General features: G+C 42.3%; 3 protein-coding genes across 3 annotated transcripts in view; 2 read left to right on the top strand and 1 right to left on the bottom strand.

Moving 5' to 3' along the window:
• Window positions 1-2,324, top strand: part of arhgef10 (Rho guanine nucleotide exchange factor (GEF) 10) — an 83,999-nt gene extending 81,675 nt beyond the window's left edge. The window contains exons 27-29 of the mRNA XM_064928466.1: window positions 102-224; window positions 639-1,204; window positions 1,323-2,324. Coding sequence (XP_064784538.1) covers window positions 102-224; window positions 639-1,162 — 647 coding nt within the window. The 3' untranslated portion in view covers window positions 1,163-1,204; window positions 1,323-2,324. The remainder of the gene's footprint in view (window positions 1-101; window positions 225-638; window positions 1,205-1,322) is intronic.
• Window positions 2,325-5,543: 3,219 nt separating this feature from the next.
• LOC135508345 (kelch repeat and BTB domain-containing protein 11) lies at window positions 5,544-12,910 on the top strand. Its single transcript, XM_064928464.1, has 2 exons — window positions 5,544-6,201; window positions 9,026-12,910. The coding sequence occupies exon 2, from the start codon at window positions 9,208-9,210 to the stop codon at window positions 11,368-11,370; it is 2,163 nt and encodes a 720-aa protein (XP_064784536.1). The 5' UTR covers window positions 5,544-6,201; window positions 9,026-9,207; the 3' UTR covers window positions 11,371-12,910.
• Window positions 12,911-14,022: 1,112 nt separating this feature from the next.
• LOC135508347 (monocarboxylate transporter 14-like) lies at window positions 14,023-22,628 on the bottom strand. Its single transcript, XM_064928465.1, has 5 exons — window positions 22,390-22,628; window positions 21,989-22,201; window positions 21,652-21,801; window positions 21,091-21,253; window positions 14,023-20,906 (listed from the first exon to the last, which is right to left on the bottom strand). Exons 1-4 carry the CDS (start codon window positions 22,571-22,573, stop codon window positions 21,207-21,209), a joined length of 594 nt encoding a protein of 197 aa, XP_064784537.1. The 5' UTR covers window positions 22,574-22,628; the 3' UTR covers window positions 14,023-20,906; window positions 21,091-21,206.
• Window positions 22,629-23,331: the final 703 nt, after the last annotated feature.

The raw sequence follows: 23,331 nt of genomic DNA, 5'->3' as shown, positions 1-23,331 counted from the left end.
TGTAGCCACCTGGATTACTGCTCCAAACTGCTCTCTACAACAGAATTTAACACACACTCTGCAGAATCAGTATTGATGTGTTGGTTCTATTCTGTCCATAGGGAACCAGAGGGTCTCAGTCAGCAGTCTGCTGGTGTGCCATGGTCTGCTGCTGGTGGGAACCAACTTGGGGGTGACAGTGGCGCTCTCTGTCCCCAGACTACAGGGAATCCCCAAGGTCACAGGTGGGTGCAACTTCCCTGAAGATTATTCCAGATTATCTAAAAATCCCAATGAGGAATTATATGGCAAACCATCCATTTGGTGTCATAGTTTTGGGGTAAAGGAAGGGATTTGGGTACCAAGTGCATTAAGGACTTTATCAATGTAACTGGAGCACAACATGGGCCTCAGTGATTATCATTCAGGTCCCAGCTGCCTTAATATTTTAGTGGCGCCTTTCTCACAATGATACTGTCTTTTAGTTGATATGATTCAAAGCTAGTTTCCATGTGCCTCTGGTCTATGGAATTCTTAGTCTCTGGAGGCTACTGCCAAAAGTGGGCAATTTGAAACACATATGTAGTTACTAACAGTATTTTCCAGTAAATTTATACTGTATATGGAGTAATGTGTGTCTGGATATTTGGCTGTCGTAGGACGGGGCATGGTATCCTTCCACGCCCACCATGGCCCAGTAAAGTTCCTCACCATGGCAGCCGCGGTGTGCAACCGGCCCTCTGGCAACCCAGGCAGCCCAGGCAGCAGCCTACCTAGCCAGCCAGCAGACACTAAGGACGGGGAGAAGGCCCAGGCCTCCCCACCTCCAATCCCAGGCTCCACACCCACTCTAGCTCCCACCCAGGGCCGGGGAGTGTGGCTAGGGGAGGCAGGCTGCACCTCCATGGCCCTCCAGGACTCCCTGTCCTCCTCCTGTGGCTCCCTGGCTCTGTCCCAGGGCTCCCTGGAGCACGGTCTCGAGGACGGGGCCATCTATGACCTGGTCAATGATCCGGCCCACCACCAGAGGAGCAGGAGGGTCCAGAAGGTGGACGTCAGCTCTCTGCTGGTGGTTTCAGGGGGGCTGGGTCACCACAGGGTCAACAGGAAGACCAAACAGTCTCGTCAGGAGGAGACGGTGTCCAACATCATGGTGTGGCAGATCCCTCTACTCAACATGTGAGAGAGACCAGAGAGTAGAGACTAACTAGTACAGTGTAACAAGGTGAGTGGGGCCATAGTTACTGTAGTATTCAATAGTGTTAATGGTTTAATAACCATAATCCTGTCGTGTCTCCCCATAATCCTCCTCATTCTCTTATTCTCTCACTTTCTCCCCAAAGACTGAGGATACTGCAGTTCCTACTTGATGTTAGTGACACTTGACTCAGTGACACTCCAAAGGATATCCATTAATTCCCATGGTTGTCTGGACTTTGGGATCAATCAACTCAACTATGTGTCTTATAATGAGAAATACTCCAGAGGGCATCCCATGAATAATATCAAGTTTTTCTGATATCTCCTCCCCAGTGACCTTCTGTTCATGTGGGACATTCCTATTGGGTAATGGGTACAAATGGATCAATACACTTTAACCACTTAATAATGGCACCTGACTTGAATCCAATGAAGAGAACCTGAATATGTAGAAAAACCACTGAAATGTCCCTAATGTCATTCATATTATGTCATTTTGAGAGAGGACCGATGAAATGTTACTTGTTATAACATGGCTAATATTTTGTGTGACTGAGACGTGCCTGATCACCAGAGTGTTGATGGCACAATAATTGTATCCGGGCTAATCACATAGATAGACATCAGACATTCCCATTTTCCTACGTAGACAGAATTTGAGGAAAGCCAGGCAACAATGTCTACTCCAACACTTCCACTGTTAAGAACAGGCATTATTTGGGGCCAAAGCCTTCTCATGATCATATCCATTGGCCGGGCTATGTTCTATGAATTGGGTCTGTTAATAGATATGTTTACTTGTTTGTTATTGGGTCAGGGAGAGATCATTTGTCTGCAATGGTGCCCATATTTCATTGGTACACTGAAGCTTAAAGTGTCCTTATGTTGTCATTAGGTGGCTATGGAGGGTGAGTGGTTGCTGATATGAGGTATGATGGGACGTCCTGGCTGGCCAGGTTTCCAGTAGATCCTAACTAGAGGGAGAGTCTCTAACTGTTACCAGATGAAAAGAAGGGGTTGTTACTTGCTCAAATACATTTGTCACTAAAGGATATTTAAAAAATGTATCTAAAGCTTTATACTTTTGTGCCATTTTGTATGTACTTCTGTTGTGTATATTAACAATATACATGTTTTATTCAGCAGCTTTGTGTATGATTTATTTCATGTATGCATGCTCAGCCTGCTCACTTTATTTCAACCAAAAACGTTGCACTAGTTCAAATATGCTACCAGTAATGTATAGCCTCTGGTATTTGGTCCAATACCATGCTCTAAGAACAACTCTCCACACTTACCAACAAGCACTACACAGCTGATTCAAATAACCAACTCATCAAGCTTTGATTATTTGAATCCGCTGTATGTCAAGATAGGGCAAAGAATTGGAATGCCAACTGCGAGCTAGGTGCAATCGCTCAACATCAGTGCCCAACCTCACTAATGCGTTTATGGTTGAATGGAAGCAAGTCCCCACAGCAATGTTCCAACATCTTGTGGAAAGCCTTCCCAGATGAGTGGAGGCTGTTATAGCGGCAAAGGGGGGACCAACTCCATATTAATGTCCATGATTTTGGAATGAGATGTTCGATAAGCAGGTGTCCAAATACTTCTGGCCATGTAGTGTACGTACAGTGCCTTCATAAAGTATTCACACCCCTTGACTTTTTCCACCTTTTGTGTTACAGCCTGAATTTAAAATGGATTTAGATTTTGTGTCATTGTCCTACACACAATAACCCATAATGTCAATGCGGAATAATGTTTTTAGTCATTTTTACAAATTCATAAAGTAAAGCTGAAATGTCTTAAGTCAATAAGTATTCAACCTCTTTGTTATGGCAAGCCTAAATAAATTCAGGAGTAAAACTCTGTGCAATAAGGGTTTAACATGATTTTTGAACGACTACATAATCTCTGTACCCCAGACATAAAATTATCTGTAAGGTCCCTCAATCGAGCGGTTAATTTCAAACACAGATTCAACCACAAAGACCAGGGAGGTTTTCCAATGCCTCACAAAGGGCACCTATTGGTAGAGCCAGGCCCAATCGCTCAACATCATTGCCCAACCTCACTAATGCTTTTGTGGCTGAATGGAAGCAAGTTCCCGCAGCAATGTTCCAACATCTAGTGGAAAGCCTTCGCAGAAGACATTGAATATCCCTTTAAACATGGTGAAGTTCTAAATTACACTTTGGATGATGTATCAATACACCCAGTCACTACAAAGATACGGGCGTCCTTCCTGACTCAGTTGCCGTAGAGGAAAGAAAAAACACTCAGGGATTTCACCAGGAGGCCAATGGTGACTTTAAAACAGTTAGAGTTTAATGGCTGTGATAGGAGACAACTGAGGATGGATCAACAACATTGTAGTTACTCCACAATACTAAAGTTAAGAAATTAACTTTTTGTCCTGAATACAAAGTGTTATGTTTGGGGCAAATCCAACACAACACATCTTTGGGTACCACTCTTTGTATTTTCAAGAATGGGGGTGGGTGCATCATGTCATGGGTATACTTGTCCTTGCCAAGGACTAAGGAGTTATTTTTTTTACGATGAAAAGAAACAGAATACAGCTAAACACAGGCAAAATCCTAGAGGAAAACATGCTTCAGTTTGCTTTCCAACAGACACTGGGAGACATTCAGCAAGACAATACCCTACATAAGGCCAGTTAATCCATTGTTCCCTGGGCGCCGAAGACGTGGATGTCGATTTAAAGCAACCGCCTGCACCTCTCAGAGGGTTGGGTTAAATGCGGAAGACAAATTTAATTTGAATATATTCAGTTGTACAACTGACTAGGTATCCCCCTTTCCTTTCCCAAATATACACTGAGTGCACTAAACATTAGGAACAGACTCCAAATATTGAGTTGCACCCCTTTTGCCCTCAGAACAGCCTCAATTCGTCAGGGCATGGACGACAAGGTGTTGAAAGCGTTCCACAGGGATGCTGGCCCATGGTGACTCCAATGCTTCCCACAGTTGTGTCAAGTTGGCTGGATGTACTTTGGGTGGTGGACCATACTTGATACACTTGGGAAACTGTTGAGCGTGAAAAACCCAGCAGTGTTGCAGTTCTTGACACACTCAAACTGGTGTGCCTGGCAACTTCTACCATACCCTGTTCAAAGGCAATTCAATCTTTTGTCTTGCCCATTCACCATCTGAATGTCACACGTTCACATTCTGTCTCAAGGCTTAAATTCCTTCCTTTAACCTTTCCTCCCCTTCATCTACACTGATCAGTCACATCAATTAGGGATCATAGCTTTCACCTGGATTCACCTGGTCAGGCATGGAAAGAGTAGCTGTTCCTAATGTTTTGTGCACTGGAGTTGCTTCCCGAGACGAGTGGCCTAGCTATAGTTTTGACTTAAATTTGCTTGGAAATATGGCAAGATTTGAAAATGGTTGTCTAGCAATGACCAACAACAAACTTGACAGAGCTTGAAGAATTTAAAAAATAATCATTTGCAAAACTCTAACATGTACTGACTAAGGGGTGTGAATACTTATGTAAATTAGATATTTCATTTTCAATACATTTGAAAAATCTTTTAAAAACACCATTTCATTTTGTCATTATGGGGTATTGTGTGTAGATGGGTGAGATATTTTTTAAATCCATTTTGAATTCAGGTTGTAAAACAACATGTGGAATAAGTCTAGGGGTATGAATTGGTTGTTTTGCTGGTTTTAACTATTTAAAAAGTCTGGTTTGCAATCATTTGAAAGACTGGCCTGAGGGGAGAGATGCTTAGGCAACAAGGTGTGGTATATGGCCAATATACCATGGCTAAGGGATGTTCTTAAGCAAGACGCAATGTGGAGTGCCTGGATACAGCCCTTAGCCATAGTATATTGGCCATATACCACAAACCTCTGAGGTGCCATATATACTGGTTACCTACTTAATTAGAGCAGTAAAAATGCATGTTTTGTCATACCTGTGGTATACAAGGTCTGATTTTCAGGGCTCGAAATCACCCAGCATGTTATTATGTATAGAGCCCATGGTTTACAGGGGAAGTTGAAGCAATGTTCTTCCTTTCAGACTGAACTATTATGTGATGTTGTCGCATACCAAGCAGAAGGCAGTAGCCGAGTACATTTTAATCTGGACACATGGGTCTTTAGAGTTACAGTACCCCACTAGGGGAAACACAAACGTGTCCGTTGTATAGTGAACAGCAGACTCGTTGCCCGTTGGGTTTGCTTTTGAAGTACTAGGATTTATACAGAGGCATGGAATTAAAATCGGGGCGTTTGTAGAAGAGGCTGTAGTAGGGTCTTACCAATGACAGGCTTATAACACACGCAGGGGCTCAGAACGCTGGGTTTCCCTCACGGTAAATCGCGCACAAGGCGTGTGAAGGAATGTTGCATCTTCACCTCCGTTTGCCTCCAGCTCGTGCAGGGTGCAAACCCGGCAGATGGGGAAAGCCATGTCTATGTTTGTGGGGTTAATACTGAGAGGGGGTGTGGTCTACTCTAGATCAATAACCGTCGGTCGGTAGTCTACTGGAAAAGGCTAAACAGAGTAGTAGCAGCAGAGACTGAGATCCCTGGTCCATGCTGGATTGATTTTTGATGCTCTATCTAGGCTTAGCTCAGACGCACTGTAGAGCTGCAGGAGGATATTGGCGACATATTTGTTGTGGATCGGTACTCTGAAAGACTAAGTCCTGTAATAACTGTTTGCGTTTGGTTTCAGACAAGACGTAGCAACAGTGGATTTTCTCTTATGAGTTGTGAAGGAATAACAATGATCCATTTACCCGGAGACTATTTGTCCTGGAGCTCAATTAACAAGTGATATGTCTCTAATGGACGTGGAATTAGGGGCCACATTAACGAAATATCCTCTATATACGAGGGAAAAGACAGCCGTATTGCATTTGTGAGGTTGTCCTATTTTCAAGATTGGGGCTACCTCCCATAACTGGGCTTTGTGTGTGAGAGACTGACGAGAGCAGTCCATTGAATTGCGCCGCCTGCACCTAAACACGTAAGTCGGCTACCCTATAATAATATTCATGCTATTTTTGGCCAATGTTTTATATTAGTCGAGATGCATTACCATTTCCATCTTTTAATGATGATTTAGCCAAACTGTAAAATTAGCCTGCAATAATTGCATGCGTTGCAATTAGGCTATATTGCGCACAAGGTTCCCAATTTATATTTCTTAACATTTCATTGTGATGAATGAATGTATTAATCAATTTCTATTAACCTATGACACAATTTGACTGCGTAATGTGCGCTTGGACGGATTTCCTTATCCTCCTCCCCTACCGTATTCAACATTAATCTATCAGTCAGCAGTTGCCACTAAAACTGTTGTGAATCCGGCAAGAATAACTAAGTACTTCCGGGTCACGGATTTTTGGAATTCTTCAGAATAAGAGTCCCCTTCGGTATACTTTTTACATTTTTAACCTATACTCCCCCCCATACCCTAATTGGAATAAACCAACAGACCACAATACTTTTACTACAGGAGGTTAGGGGCACCTTAATTGGAGAGGATGGGCTCGTGGTAATGGCTGGAGCGAATGAGTGGAATGGTATCAAACACATGGTTTGATGCCATTCCATCCGCTCCGTTCCAGCCGTTATTATGAGCCGTTCTCCCCTCAGCAGCCTCCATTGACTTCTACTGCTACTTACATCTATTTCACTCACATCGACAGTACCAGTAGTTAAATAATTATACATATATTCCTAATTTTCTCTTTCTACAAGTGCTGGATTTTCACCCACAGAGGCCAATCCACTATTCATTCTGATGTTAACTCCAACCTTCTAATGTCCACAGATTAACCCACCAGTTTAACGCCATTTTGGAATACATCCCCCCATTTTACTATTATGTCTAACGAGGGTCCTGAACCTCCCTATTTGTAAGATTTCTGTAAGATACCATATTGCCCTAAATATAAATACTTTACCCAAGAGTATAATGATATTTCCCATTGACTGATAGTGTTTTTTCAGATTCCCTAACAATACAGTTTGCAGGTCAATCTGAACCCTGATATTATGACTTAACAACCATTCTTGGTCCTGACTCCAAAAGCGATTCACCAATAGCCAGTACCAGAAAATATTTTCTATTGATTCTGTTTCCTCGTGGCAGAGTCTGCCCAAGTCAGACTGTTCAATGCCCCATATATTGAGCTCTCGTTTTGTAGAAAGTATTTTATATAATAGCTTAAACTGAAACGAACGGATTGATGTGTCAATTGTTGTTTCAAATGTCAATTCATAGACCCGATGCCAAGGTATTGGGACATCAACCTATTCACAACTGACTTTAATGTTATACATTATTGCTGTCAAACCTTTTAAGTTTAAATAAACTTATATATATATTTATTTATTTACTAATCATTTATGATTTTTTTATGGGTGGCAGAGAGACTAATTCTTTAATTTCTTCTTTAAGTAATTGTCTCTTCCAATTTTGTGGCAGAGTCACGATGAGTTGGTTATAATTTTGTGTTGGGCATAGACCTCCGTACACTGTTGATAGTTGCTTTGTGACAATTTTACCGTTATTGTTTACAATGTGCATCATAAATATTCTACCCTTCTTGTAAAACTGTAATTTTTCTCTATCAGTACGTTGGAGTTTAGCCATATTATTTGCTGTAATATTAGATCTGGCTTTTCTGGAGGATGAAATTTAAATTGTAGCCAACTCTGTATGAGGAGGATAGTTTAAATAGGGATCCATTGTCAGTCCACCGAAAATGTCAGTTTATAAATTGCAAAAAGGCAAAGAGCCCACTTTTTAAGATAGAAAATTGTGTACAATGCAATATGTATGTCCATTGTGCAAAAATGATTGGATTTAAGCTGGTTGGCCACTCTAAGGACCGTAAAATAAGCAACGACGCTCCTCTGGGTGTAAACAGGTTCGATTTGGAAACCACAAGTGCTGAGTAGAATGGACCCGCCTCACAGAAATTGTGTAAGGTGCAATATGTCTGTCCAATATTACAAACTTATTGAACATCGTGCAATAGGAATGGGCTAATTAATAACGGGATTAGTTTTTCTAAAGTTGATTATTATAATAATTATTATACTATTAATATTACTATTATTATTAATAATCTTTAGGCGAGTAATCATACATTTTAATGCTGTTAACAATAATGTCAGTGCTATAATATTATTTGTGCTATATATAAAAATTCTGCAAAAATGTCCTCATAAAAAAATGTTACAAATTTCAACCCTTTTTGTATTTTTTCTTACCATCTTCATTGCGGGACTTTTATTTTGAAGGGAAATCTCGGCGGTCACGGCCTTATTCATGCAAGGTCTTGCTTATTCTTGCTGGTGGAATGGAGGTGCCACCGAGCATGCGCCCTATGTGCGATTCTCCGGCGAGGGTCGCGATTAATTTAAATACTCGATTAGTATTATCACCCAGTACGTCATGTGTGTTGGCTATTAATATCTACAATAATTCACTTACTACTCAATTCACACTGTCTAATATCTTTATAATAGGCCTAGAATTAATATTTTCCTGCACAACAAGTGCCAAATGTGCAATTAGACCATAAAATAGTATCTGTATAATTGAAAAAGTATGTGTTCTCTTAGTGTCTTTTGCAATAGAGTTTAGTGCATTTGGAGAAAACAATATAAAAGCTACTCCATAAAGCTCTGTAGATATGCCAAAGTAGGCTCCATTTGTTCCTTGTGGCGTAAGGGCGCCCCTCCGAGTTTTCAAGTATCATTGCCAACAATTGACATGTTTTAGTTCTCTGAAACTTTCATATTTCAATATATATTTCTCTTCTCCCCTAAAGTGTCATAGAGGTTCACGAGACAAGACCTGCCAAGATCTGTAGGAGTGATTCCAGAAGACTGTGTTGGATCCTCCTCACTATGAACACTGAGGATCTGTAGGAGTGATTCCAGAAGACTTTGTGGGATTCTCCTAATTATGAACACTGAGGAGCTGAACTGCCACTAGCTCTGATCAGACAGGATGAATGACAGACAGAGACAGAGAGGAGGGGTGCACACAGTGGAGGCAGATGTCATCTTCCACCACCCCATCTGCTCGGACCTCCTCTCCTCCCCCTCGGATGAGGATGGGGGTGTCTGTTCCCTCCCAAGGAAGCAGGAGGTGAGCACTAATGTTCCAGACCTGGGATTCGTACTGGGCGACCAGGGACTCTGTCGACAGAGCACACCAGTTACAAAGGAGTACTTGTTGGATGGTGGTACGGTGATTGGGCATCATCACTTTGACCGTCCACAGGGTGATGGATCACACATCTCAAATACAGATCAGTTTCACATTACGGATCCTTCTCATCAAGCACATACATCTCACATACCCAAGCTTGATGCTGGTAGAGACCAGAACTGTACTCATGGCAGAAACGGTATCAGTGAGGATATGAATGGAGCGAGGGAAAAAGTGCCCTGCAGTGTGGGTCCCTCTCTATGCTTCAAGGGAGAGGCCAGAGAGGAAGCGGAAGGGTCTCTGTCCCTCTGTAGAGAGAGCATAGTGAGGAGTCAGTGTCACATCACAAACGTCACTGACTCCCGGGAGCAGGGGACCGCTGCGCCTGACACTCATTGTATCACCATGGGCAACCAGCCAACCATACAAGAGCTGGGGTGCTTGTTCAGCCACAACTCTCCCACAGAATATGACACATTGTATGGACAGTCGGGGCTTGAGTCGAACCAAGGACACAGGGGCAGTAGTGGCCATGGTAAGGTCAGTAACAAAACGCCTAAAGAGGAGCCAGATTTAGTGATTGAAGTCGGTGGCCAGAAAATAAGTGTTCACAAGTCTGTTCTGGCAGGGAAGAGTGACTATTTCAAGGCTCGTCAGTCGAGAGACATCCTGAAAGTGAAAGGGCTGAACTACAAGACCCTGACCATCCTGATAGACTATATCTACAGCTCTCAGATGAATGTGCACAAGGACAATGTGGTAGAGGTGATCACAGGAGCTAAGATCTTACAGATCCCATGTGCCGTCCAGGCTGCTATGGATACCATCTCAGAGCAGGTCACAGCAGAGAACTGTTATGAGATTCTAACTATCGCCAAGAAGCAACGACTCAACGAACTGAAAGAGACGGCCTATCGCTTCATGAGTGACAACTTCCTCCAGATCTTGCAGGACCCAGCGGTGTACGGGCGTCTGACGGGGTCGGAGAGGGATCTGGTCCTGAAGAAGAGAATGGAGGGGAAGAGGTCCCTGATCGTCGCTGAGATCAACGATGTGTTTGACCGTGTCGGGAGCCGACCTCCGAGTCGGTGTAACAGTCGACCACAGAGCCCTCTGTCCGTGGCATCCTTCGAGGAGAACCACATGATTTACTACTTCAACGAGGCAGCCAATGACTGGAGACCTCTGAGTCTGATGCCGGAGGACATTAACACAAAGGGCTGTGGGATCTGCACCATGTACAACTACCTGTTTGTGGCCGGTGGGATAAAGGGATATGGGGATAAGGGCAAGGTCTCAGACAAGGTGTTCTGTTACAACCCCATCACTAACCGCTGGAGCGAGGTTCGGCCGCTCAACCAGGCGCGGTCGCAGCTCAAGCTAGTGTCTATGGAGGGTAACTTGTACGCCATAGGAGGGGAGTGTTTGTTCACAGTAGAAAAATACGACCCTCGGACTGATAGATGGACCACAGTGGCTCCCTTACCCAAAGGGGCATTCGCTGTGGCCCATGAAGCCACCACCTGTAATGGAGAGCTCTACGTCTCTGGAGGGTCTCTGTTCTACCGTCTCCTAAAATATGACCCCAAGAGGGACGAGTGGCAGGAGTGCCCCTACAACAACAGCAGGAAAAAGTCAACCGACATGGTGGCTCTGAAAAGCTTCATCTACAGGTTTGACGTCAACCGTGACCAGGGGGTCACTGTGTTCAAGTACGACACCATAGTGAAAATGTGGCATGACTGCGCATCGCAGCGGCTGGGCAGTCCTATGCCGTTCAGGTGTGCCATCATCGGAAACTGCATCTATTGTGTGAACAAGACTCAGACTCTGCAGTTTGTGGTGGAGGAGGACGGCTCTTACTTTGTAGATGAACCACTCAAGCCACCACTGGAAGCTAAGGGCCTACTGTTCCCTTTCATCCTCAGTCTGCCTGAGAAGACTGACAGATTGATGTGATGTGACCATGGATCACTGATGCTACGTTACAGATGCCCATCAATGTAATATAGTGGTTCTTAAATTAAGATGAACATTTTTCACCTTTATTTTCCCCTGTCCAGTGTACCTGCTCGTAATGGAATGTGTTTCTTTGCATGGCGAGTTAACAGGACAAGCCTTAACAAGGACTACGTTTACATGTTGAATGAGAGCAACCAGAAATGCATCTGACTCTACATAATGAGATAATGACACACATAGTAGTTTTTGTTTGTTGTTGCATTTCCCTGTATTCAGTTTTGTATTGTGTGCTTTTGCAATTGCAGATAGTTAGAATAGATATTGTTTTGAATATTTTTTGCTGGCTGGTGGCTTTTAGCCAAAAATCGAACCGCAGAGATGGAATAGTCTGAATGAGGGGACAGTTGAAGTATGTTCTAAGTGACTGACACAGCTGGCACGCACAGGTCCTATACGCAAATTACACAAGCGAACCCATAAACAACACAAGGCCTGCTACGGCGGTGATGTCTGCTCTATGAAGGAACAGTGGGAGGTCTATAACATTCACACAGCCCCAAGGCCTGATACCAGAACTGCCCTTGACATTACTTCACAAGGCCATTGACCAGCAGGAGCACAATAAGCCACATGTATCTTCTACAATAATTATATTCTACTATTATAGATCATCAATGAATAATGTTGAAGAGCACAATGCAATTACATATTAATGCATTACTACTGGGCACACACTGGTTGAATCAACAGTGTTTCTACGTAATTTCAATTAAATTACATTGAACCAACGTGAAATAGATGTTGAATTGACGTCTGTGCCCAGTGGGTTAGGTTCAAAACCAGTACCCACCTATTTATTCAAAACTACTACCCAACTATTAATTCAGAACCATTAACCAGCCTTCCAGGTTGTGTCAAAGACAACACTCTACCCGCACATACAGTTGAGTTTCAACACACTAGAAACAAGGTGAATTATTGCAGCATAAGAATGGTTCTGATTCTGTGGATCGGGTTAGGTGCCTGAGTTTGACTAAAACAGGCCCTAGGTGTGCACTGATGTTTACAGAATGCCGGATTGAGTCAGCATACTGTAGATATGAGGGATGGTGCTCACTGCTTACTGCTCATTCTTACGCTTCGATTACACCGACAGCGTCATTGCATTTTGGTACACCAGAATTACATTCATTTCCAATGGAACCCTGCGTTTGCCTTGCAGCATTGCATTGCAGAGACAGTTGCAGTGCGTTCGGTGTGATGTATATGTTGGATTTATCGAATGTACGCGTCAAATTGTATGCGTAGGCGGTTTGACAGAAATGATAGCAGAAGATGAATTGTTGCACACGTATCCAGATGATGCTGCGTACCATTTAGCACAACAACGCTGTCGGTTTGATCGAAGCGTACGGCCTCACATTTGCCAAAGACAAAAGAGTCTGGTTTGATACGACATATCAAACCCTTTCAGATATTTCACTGAATAAATAAATAGTAAATATATTTGGGTGATAATATCCTAGATCAAAAACACTCTTATGATCTCTCTAACATCCACATGCAACACTACTATTAGCAACAATGTATCAATGTTGCTGTGAAAACAAGGGCACCACACTCACTGCTACTTTGGTATTTTATTAGGATCCCCATTAGCTGTTGCAAAAGCAGCAGCTCCTCTTCCTGGTCCACACAGAACATGACACATAATACAGAATGACATAATACAGAACATCAATAGACAAGAACAGCTGAAGGACAGAACTACACAAAAAAAATGTAAAGGCACACATAGATACTCTGTTCTTTAACATTCTTCAGAGAAGTGAGGAGTCATTTCTGGTATGCAGGCCAGGGGAATTTGCCATAGACCTACCGATAATAAAAGTGCTATTATGTTGTCATCTCCCACAAGTATTTGATGAGCCAGCCAGAAAGACTGTGACCGTCATACACAGTATGTAATTCCAGATGCTGTTGAACTGTCTCTCAAGTACTTGACTATTTCAGTGTAATTTCCAATGATGAAGACGTTTGCCCATATTAGATTATGTATATCTCCTTGGTGTGTAGCTTGTCCTTTTATAATGCATTTAATCATCTCGTCCACACAGCAATTAGTCAGAAGAATATTTTGCATCAACTTCAGCTCAGTGTTCATCTGTTCTGTTAAAATATGCCTAATCCCTTTTGCATTTACAATATTGGAAATGGGTCCAATAGCACTTGGGTCCAATAGCACTTGGGTCCAATAGCACTTCATCTCCTTGCACTTTCTTAGGAATTTGACATATTTGTTTGCTTTTAGCAATAATACACCAATTGGGAGTTTTGTTAATACGTTGGATTGATTCCGTGGAATTTATTTGGTGAACAAAATGCTACTACTACTTTTGGTAACAGTATCCTTGAGAGGCTGTTGTAACTGTGATGACTGAGTAGATGTGGACTTATTCGTCTGGTATTTTTCTGGCTGCCGTCAGTGTGTAGTGAAGCTTTTACGGACTGTTGGTTTTGGATGATAAATGCTTGAAAGTACAGTGTTGGTTGAAGGCTTTCTTACTGCTAATTAGCATATTAAATAACCGCTAACAAACTAACTGTTGGATGATGTATTTGAGTCAACTAAGTGCTGCAAATAAAATATTTAGTGTTTGAAAAAAGTTTCAGTATCATTTTCTATAGTGTGTTTTGCAGTATGGATGGAGAGGTCCTTATCACTGACAAATTATTATCCTTATAATAATGAGATTTTCTTGGTACAGAAGCGCCAACTACTGGACAGTGATTGTAAGTAATGATTGTAAGTAACACTGTCACAATACCCTGTGCTTGTCATTTCTCTCTCGAATGAAAACAGATGAATTGACGAATAATATCAGCCATAACTGAGTTCTGTACTAATACATTATTGTATTTGCTCCCCTTAGTGAAGAGATACATTTCTTCTCTCCTATACAGTGCTGAGGCAGAACGTTGGTGGTGTTGAAGCTACTGAAGCTGGGTGACTTCAGCAGGTCCTGCTGTCTCAGCATCATCTCCACTGTACACCTCAGGTCTACTGTCAACAATCTCTGGACTTCGAAACGTAGTCTTAGAGAAGTAATTTACGTATGTGGACACTGCTGGCTCCTCCTATTTGACAATTGATATTGAAATATTATGAGTAAATGTACATTTTATCATTAGGACTAGTAGTTTTTCCTGACCATAACCTTTTTCTTGGTTGAGTCACGGGGTCAGGAAAATCTTGCGCCATCAATAATGTACAATGAAACAAAATATGTTGTTAGATAGATTCCTAACCCTCATATGGAAGAACTACAGGTACCAGTGTGCTACCTCAGAGAAAGGAGGCAGGATATCGGCCCACTGCATGATTTCCTGTGTGGAGCGGTCGATGGTGACGTTCATGATGCTCTTACATGTCTGTCTAGTTGAGCGCTTGTCCAGGGGGATGAAGGTCAGAACAAAACAGGCTGCCACGTTCAATGCCACCACAACCACAAAGCCGAGGTTGTAGCTTCCTGTCATGTCATTCATCCTACCTGACCGGGACAACAACAAATGTATGACTGAGACTTCAAACAACAAGGGTATGACTACTGTGACTTCAAACAACAAGGGTATGACTGAGACCTCAAACAACAAGGGTATGACTGAGTTTTCAAACAACAAGGGTATGACTGTGACTTTTATCATCACACTGCTTTTATGATTTTCTTTCATGCAAAGACAGTGATGCAACCTCTCTGTGTGCACGTCTGCCAAAAAGATGGCTTTGACATTGTGATCCAATTCAGTCATTCTTTGGTTGTACTGACATGGCTAATACTCCTCCAACTTAAGAATACCTGTTCTCCCAGGACTGCGTGGCGGCACATGACTCCAATACCATCATTACGTTTGCCGATGATACAACAGTGGTAGGCTTGATCACCGGCGACGTTGAGGCAGCCTATAGGGAGGAGGTCAGAGACCTGGCAGTATAGTGCCAGGACAACAACCTCTCCCTCAATGTGAGTAAGACAAAGGAGCTGATCGTGGAATACAGGAAATTAGGTCTGAGAACACCCTCATTCACATCGATGGTTAAGTACCTCGGTGTTCACATCATTAAGTATCTATCATGGTTGAAACACACCAACACAGTCGTGAAGAGGGCACGAAAACGCCTCTCTCCCCCCCCAGGAGGCTGAAAATGTTTCTCATGGGGCATCAGATCCTCCAAAGGTTCTACAGCTGCAACATTGAGAGCATCTTGACTGGCTTTTTCACTGCTTGGCATGGCAACTGCTTGGCATTCGACCGCAGAGTGCAACAGAGGGTGGTGCGGACGGCCCAGTACATCACTGGGGCCAAGCTCCCTGCCATCCAGGACCTCTATACCAGGCGGTATCAGAAGGTGGCCCTAAAAATTGTCAAACACTCCATTCCTCCGAAACCATAATACAGCTAAATAGTTAGTTAAATAGTTAACCAAATAGCTATCTGCATTGACCCTTTTTGCACAAACTTTTTTGACTCATTACATACGCTGCTGCTACTGTTAATTACCTGTCACTTTATTCCTAGTTATACAGGGCCTTCGGAAAGTATTCAGACCCCTTGACTTTTCCCACATTTTGTTACGTTACAATCTTATTCGAAAATTGATTAAATAATTGTTTTTCTTCAGCAATCTACACACAATACCCCATAATGACAAAGCAAAAAACGTTTTTTAGAAATGTTTGCAAATGTATTAAACATAAAAAACATAACTTAATTACATAAGTATTCAGACCCTTCACTATGAGACTCGAAATTGAGCTCAGGTGCATCCTGTTTCCATTGATCATCCTTGAAATGTTTCAACAACTTGATTGGAGTGCACCAGTGGTACATTTAATTGATTGGACATGATTTAGAAAGGCACACACCTGTCTATATTAAGTTCCTGTTGATGGAATTTATAGCTTTAAAGAAATGATTAGAATACTCCACTCAGAAACCATATAATTGTAGAAATTGACTAGAATCATAAAGTTATAATTAATGATGTGTGTAGTTTTAGTCATTCAAATAATATGTCTATTATAGTGTCTTGAGCACAGACTGTCTGAGCAATATTCGGTGCCGACCTGACTAGAGATTTGGGAGAGAACGGGACGTCACAAGGACAAGGTCTCCCTAATCTGTGTCGACTGGGTAGTGAGACGGTATGTGCGTCGGATACCTTCTGTTTTGTGTGGAAGTATGTGTGTGCGTATGTTTGTGTGAAGGTGTGCGTGAGAAGCCAGTATAAAATGAATGGTTTTGTACAACAGGCTAGCGCGCTCTCGTAAATACATTTTCTGACTATTGTAACTGGGCCTCCGTCTGATTCATTTCAACCCGTTTCGTACAAATTCTGGGTTTCAGGCTGAGTAATTAATTCAATTGGGTTTATGAACATTGAGAACATAATTCTCGTGGCAATTTGATCCTTCGAGCAGGATTTCAATACCTGCCTCTGTCGTCCCAAGGAACTGCTGAAAACCGTGCACGGGCGGATCCAGGATCCGTAAGACAAAGACCTGACCTCTGAATTGAGGGTTTATTTCAGGCCAGTGGTGAACTGAGACACGACAGAGTTGATGACGAGATCCACCCTACATTGCTTTTCCCAGTCTTCAAGACAAGGTCAGTAATCTTTATTCACGAATTTGGGAGAATGATTTAAGATATCGCCAAGTGTCACCTTGTGTACGTCGATAGTTAACTAATTGTGCAGGTCAGCAATGACCTGAGGTACATGTGCCCTACCATGAAATAAAACTAGCTTAATAGATCTCGCCACCTTTGTGACGGCCTGCAAGGTTTGTTAAAGCCGGATTTAAATAGGTGTTGTGAGATAGGACAGGGATTTCTGTACAAATAGGATAATTTAAATGGTTAATTAACATGTAGTATTAGCCATAGATCAAATTCAACAGACATACCTAAATAAAGTCCTCATGAAAACTGGTTGATATACAGAGAGGATATAAACTGGGTTTTGTCTTTGTGAAATAGACGGTACTTCTATGCGAACAGGATAACCCAACCAATTCAATAACCAATACTGAAATAGATTCTAGAAATTGCAGGGAAGCCTAATATAGCGGAGTAAGCTATGAGATATTAACTTTAAAAGTAATTTGACACAACAGAAAATAGGTTGTGAACTGGGACTTTACGACCCCTGGGAAATAGCTTGTAGTTGTAAGGGTAAGATTTCATGTCCAATAACTGCACCTCTATAAATAAGGATTCCAGAAAGGAGAAACACACATCGAGATAGCAAAATACCCATAGATTGTGAGCATAAGAGATTAAAGAGACACACACAGTCAGGCAGCAGAGCAACTATAGTAACTAGGTAACGGTAAACCGCACATACATATATCTTAGATATCCATACACCTAGATTGAGAGAATATACTGTAGAACAACTATAGTGATTGGATAACGGTAAAAAGAGCATATACATAGATCATAGAAATACATACACAGAGATTGTGAGAATATCATAGTAACTACAAGGTTTTATTAAACATTGGTAGTAAATCCTCAAAGGAGGTCCCGGAATTAACGGTAGGCGAGAAATATATGCAGGAAAAAGATAAGAGGAACACCTTTTTTGGCCAGAAATGGAGGAGTAAGTACGAATTTGACGGACGTTTAAATATAGAAAAAGTGGAATCAATGATTAAACATAAATAGAGTTTGTGGAGACAAGGCAGATAAACAACGGGCAGAGGGGCTAGACACAGCGAGGGTATGGTTAGCCGAGACGAGGAAGACAGTTGAGGGAGAAAAAAAAGGACATAAAAATGTTTTAATTGTAAGAAATACGGACATTTTGCTAATGAATGTGAGGCCCCATGTAAACATTGCGATAAGAAGGGACATAATCACCGAGATTGCAAACAGGATAAAAAGGGAAAGAGCAGGAAATATTTTTAACAGAAGGGGGAAAACAGAGAAACGCGATGACAGATACAGAGAGAAGCGGTTTTTCAATTGCAATGAGACAGGACATTTCGCCCGGGAGGGTAAGGCTCCCTGTAAACCTTGTGAGCAGGTAGAACACAACCACCGAAATGGTAATTCAATTAAGGGGAAGGACAGGCGTGACAATCGGGAGAGAAAGAGTGATGCAGAGACAAGGAGAGCGAGATCAATGAGAATCCTCGATGGGGAAACCCCTTGGACCTTTAAATTAGGGCTATTTTCTGGGAATGGTCTCGGTAGTGCCTGCCGGAGTTTGCGACTACAGACAAATATAATAATAGGGTTGTCTGCGGGGAGACTCCATCATTCCAATAGTGACGGTGGTTCAGCTGTAAATTTTTTGTCTGCCACTCGGGTTCGTATCTCGTATCTTTGCTGGGAGAAATACGTTTAGTTAGTGTTAGTTTAAGATATAAACTGAACGTTTTAATGCTTGTTTAGGTTAAATTGAAAGACCCATCCATTCTAAATAATAGCGGGGCGATTTCGATGGAATACTTTGTCTTACTTAAATAGTCCGCTGGAATAACGTATTGGGAATGGAGTTGTATTTAAAATGCTGAATCATAGAAGAGACAGTTACCTAAATCTAATGACTTCTAAATGATAACAGAGAGATAATTACGATGGAGTTGTGACCATCGAAATGTTTTTATTCTTATGGATTGACTGACATACGTTATAAACTAAGCGAAGTACATGGTACTTTTACATTTTGGAGTAGAGGAAGTTGGAAAGTTTGGTTTTACTCTTACGATAGAATTAAAGCAGTACTCAGTTTGAGTATGGGGTATATTTTTGCCTAGAGGCAGGAATAAGAGAGTTGATTGCAGTGTTGCTGTCACGATCGTCGTTGGAATAAGGTGAGGACCAAAGCGCAGTGGTGAGTGTTCATATATTTATTAAACCGAGAACACTAAAACAAAATAACAAAGGAGAAACGAAACAAAACGAAGATTCCCTGAACCAGCCCTATCCTCCATGTGTGCGTTCATAGAAGTGAAAGTATGGGCTGGCCTCTAGCTGAGGATATGTTCTCCAGGAAAGGGTGGGGCTTTACAGGAGTGCTGATTGGTCTGAGCTATCTTATTGTGGGAGCAATATTCCTAAATACACCATGACCCATCCCGAGAATGCAGAAGGTGGTAACTTGACCCATAGTTTAGAGGATGGGGATTTTGTATTAACCAAGCATAAGAGATCACTTGATCTGGAAAAACAGGAAGTGAGAGTGGAGATTTGTGAACCTTCCAGAAGGACAACCATCTCTGCAACACTTCACCAATTAGGCCTTCATGGTAGGGTGGCCAGACGGAAGCCACCCCCCAGTAAAAGGCACATGACAGCCCGCTTGGAATTTGCCAAAAGGCACCTAAAGACTCTCAGACCATGAGAAACAAGATTCTCTAGTCTGATGAAACCAGGATTGAACTCTTTGGCCTGAATGCCAAGCATCATGTCTGGAGGAAACCTGGCACAATCCCTACGGTGAAGCATGGTGGTGGCAGCATCATGCTGTGGGGATATTTTTTAGCGGCAGGGGCAGGTAGACTAGTCAGGATCGAGGCAAAGATGAACGAAGCAAAGTACAGAGAGATCCATGATGAGGGCCTGCTCCAGAGTGCTCAGGACCTCAGACTGGGATGAAGGTTCACCTTCCAACAGGTGAACCCAACGACCCTAAGCACAAAGCCAAGACAACGCAGGATTGGCTTCGGGACAAGTCTCTGAATGTCCTTGAGTGGCCCAGCCAGAGACCGGACTTGAACCAGATCGAACATCTCTGGAGAGACCTGGAAATAGCTGTTCAGCAACGCTCCCCATCCAACCTGACAGAGCTTGAGAGGATCTGCAAAGAGAAATGGGAGAAACTCCCCAAATACAGGTGTAACAAGCTTGTAGCGTCATACCCAAGAAAACTCAAGGCTGTAATCACTGCCAAAGGTGCTTCAACAAAGTACTGAGTAAAGGGTCTGAATACTTACGTAAATGTGATATTTCAGTTTTTTATTTTGTATAGATTATCTTCTTTTTTTTTTAAACGCTGTCATTATGAGATATTGTTTGTAGATTGATGAGGGGAAAAACAATTGAAATTATTTTAGAATAAGGTTGTAATGTAACAAAATGTGGAAAAAGTCAAGGTGTCTGATTAACTCGTACCCCTGCACATCGACTAGGTTCTAGTATATAGCCAAGTTATCGTTACTTATTGTGGAGATATTATTACTCTCTGCATTGTTGGGAAGGACATGTGACGAATAACATCTGATTTGGTTTGGTACAATAACATCAGCTGCAGTGAACCTACCAGCGAAGGGCGGCCCCAAGCAGCTGACAGCGTTCACCGTGAGCATGAACCCCCGGGCCATGGGCATTTTCTCGGCCCCATCAGATCAAAGGTCAGGACAGGGAGTAGGATGTAGTTGCCAGCATCAGCAATCCCCAGGAACAAGCCAAATCAACCAGAGAGCCGTAGGATTTGAGTAGTGGGATCAATATGTACAGCAGACCTGGCACAGCAGGAGGACACACAGGAGGAGACAGGTGTCACGTTGTGTACGGTCTGCAGGATTCACCTTGTACATTTGACTGCAGCACAGTTGTGACAATAAACGCCATAACACACACTCTCTTGTGTCGTATTGCCTTACTAACGGTCACAGTGACTGAGGTATAGGAGTAAGGGCAACCCACCAACACCAAAGACAGAGGCCTGGTTGAAGTACAGCCTGTTGATTCTCTCTGAGTCACAGATCCTGCCAAAGATGATCCGGCTGACCATGCTAGTCAAGCCCAGGAACAGTATGATGTTAGTGGCACTGTGGACTGGGATGCCCAGCTGAACAGCATGCTTCACCTAGAGCAGGACACACAAGCACACACACAAACATGTTTGTTTTACTATCCTTGTGGGCACCAAATAATTGATTTCCATTCAAAATCCTATATTGCGTAACCCTAACTTCTAACCCTAACCTTTAACCTACCCCTCTAAATCCCTGAATTTTCCTTGTTTTACTATCCTTGTGAGGACGTCTCGTCTCCAGTAAAACCAGAAACACACACATATAGGTATCTATCTATTTACTATATGTATCCTGTACAGGTAGTACTAAGGGTATTTGTTATCAGATTGTTACATTTCAATAGCATTTCTTCCCTAAAAGAATAAGTTAAATTACAGAATGTTTCCAAACTATAACGTCGTACCGTTGCAGCTGAGCCTTCCGTTGTTTACATCAGTATGTAACTTACCAAGTGGACATATGGAATGAAGAATCCAAATGTACACAGTCCATTGGCTGCAACCCAGATTAGAAAGACTGTCTTTCCACGGACCAAGGAACACAATACACTTCTTCAAGGGAGAGTTCTTCAAATTATCCACCACACTTCTAGTGACACCTTTCAAAGACATTTGAAATTTAAATCCCTCATAGCCCATCAGAAACACATACTGTAGCTTTTGAATATATCACATTTCTGTTTGAAAGGGTACACAAGGGTGTGCTCAGTCATGGTGGGGTAAATGGTCCCATTACTGTATGCTCAATAAATGAAAACTGTTATGGGTTTGAATACCCTGCAGTACCTTTGGGGTTGAGTGGCAGATAGGTGAAGCCGGTGATGACACAGATAATCATGAGGCTTGAGAACACTCTGAGACTCTGCCTCCAGCCCAGGGTGTCATTAAGGTACAGATGGAGCCGGGTCTGGACCAGGGCCCCTGCTGCTCCCCCTGACATCACTATCCCTGTGGCCAGGGAACGCTTGGAGTTGAAGTACTGGCTCACCATGATCATACCTGCTCCACAGGAGGGGGTGGGAGATGGAGATGAGATAATGTGTTAGCTGTCATGGCCTTGAGAATACAACAATGTGGCTTACCCTCTAACAATATACAATATGAACTAGAACAGTTATGGATGGAAGTGTCAGTGAATCCATAGTGTAACTAACTGCTAGCTAATTTCCTCCCTCCCCTGTACCAACCTGGGGTGAAGGCAAAGCTGGAGCCCACTCCACTGAGGAAGCCATGTGTGAAGAACAGCGTTCCTAGATTGGGTGCATATGACGAGCATACTATGGAGATCATGATGATGAGGGATCCTAGAATGGAGAACTCTCTGGCCCCGTACCTGACTGTCAGCTTCCCAGACAGGGGCACACAGATCATGATGAAGCCGTAGTTGATGGAGCCAACCCATGCTACAGGGCAGCAGAGAGTGGGTCTTAAGGTTAGGTAGCTAGCAGGTTTCCATGTATAACATGTAGGTACAGCAGCAGGTCATTTGTGCAGTTTGGTAACTACTTGTTAATTACAGGTGTATCGCCATTTACACATATGATCACACAATCCCTTTTGTAATACAAAATAGTTGTTGTAATGTGTAGTTACAACAGTTGAGTTTACAGTGTAATGTGAAATAATTTCAGTCTGATGACAAACATTATGTTATTAACGGTATATGAGCTTAGTGTAATTTGCCTGTTTTAGAACTTGTCTCCCCAAACTCATTGAGGAGACTGTACACTCCGAAGAGGTTGTTAACCCACTGTTCCTAGGCCGTCATTGAAAATAAGAATTTGTTCTTAACTGACTTGCCTAGTTAAATAAAGGTAAAATAAAAAGGCCACTGGTCCGTTCATTCTACATTTCTAATTCTATGCCATTTCTAATTCTATGCAATTCTAATTCTATGCCATAGAGATAATTCTATGTTCTTTGCACTGGCCAGTACCCAGTCAACTTTTGTTTGAACTTCATATCCATTGACTTAAATATCAATAGGAAGCACTGTAATACATTTGGATATGGTTAGGAATTGATTTCATTTTTTTTAAACATTTGCAAATGTTTTTTTTTTTTATAAATAGATTTTCCAGACATAGAAGCTGTTTAGTTTCAATTTTATTTTAGCGATTTGTATTTTA

Source organism: Oncorhynchus masou, chromosome 21 (genome assembly GCF_036934945.1).
Source record: "Oncorhynchus masou masou isolate Uvic2021 chromosome 21, UVic_Omas_1.1, whole genome shotgun sequence".
NCBI classification, from domain to species: Eukaryota; Metazoa; Chordata; class Actinopteri; order Salmoniformes; family Salmonidae; genus Oncorhynchus; species Oncorhynchus masou.
The sequence above is the reverse complement of the archived record's forward strand: the minus strand, read 5'-3'. Positions and strand labels throughout refer to the sequence as shown.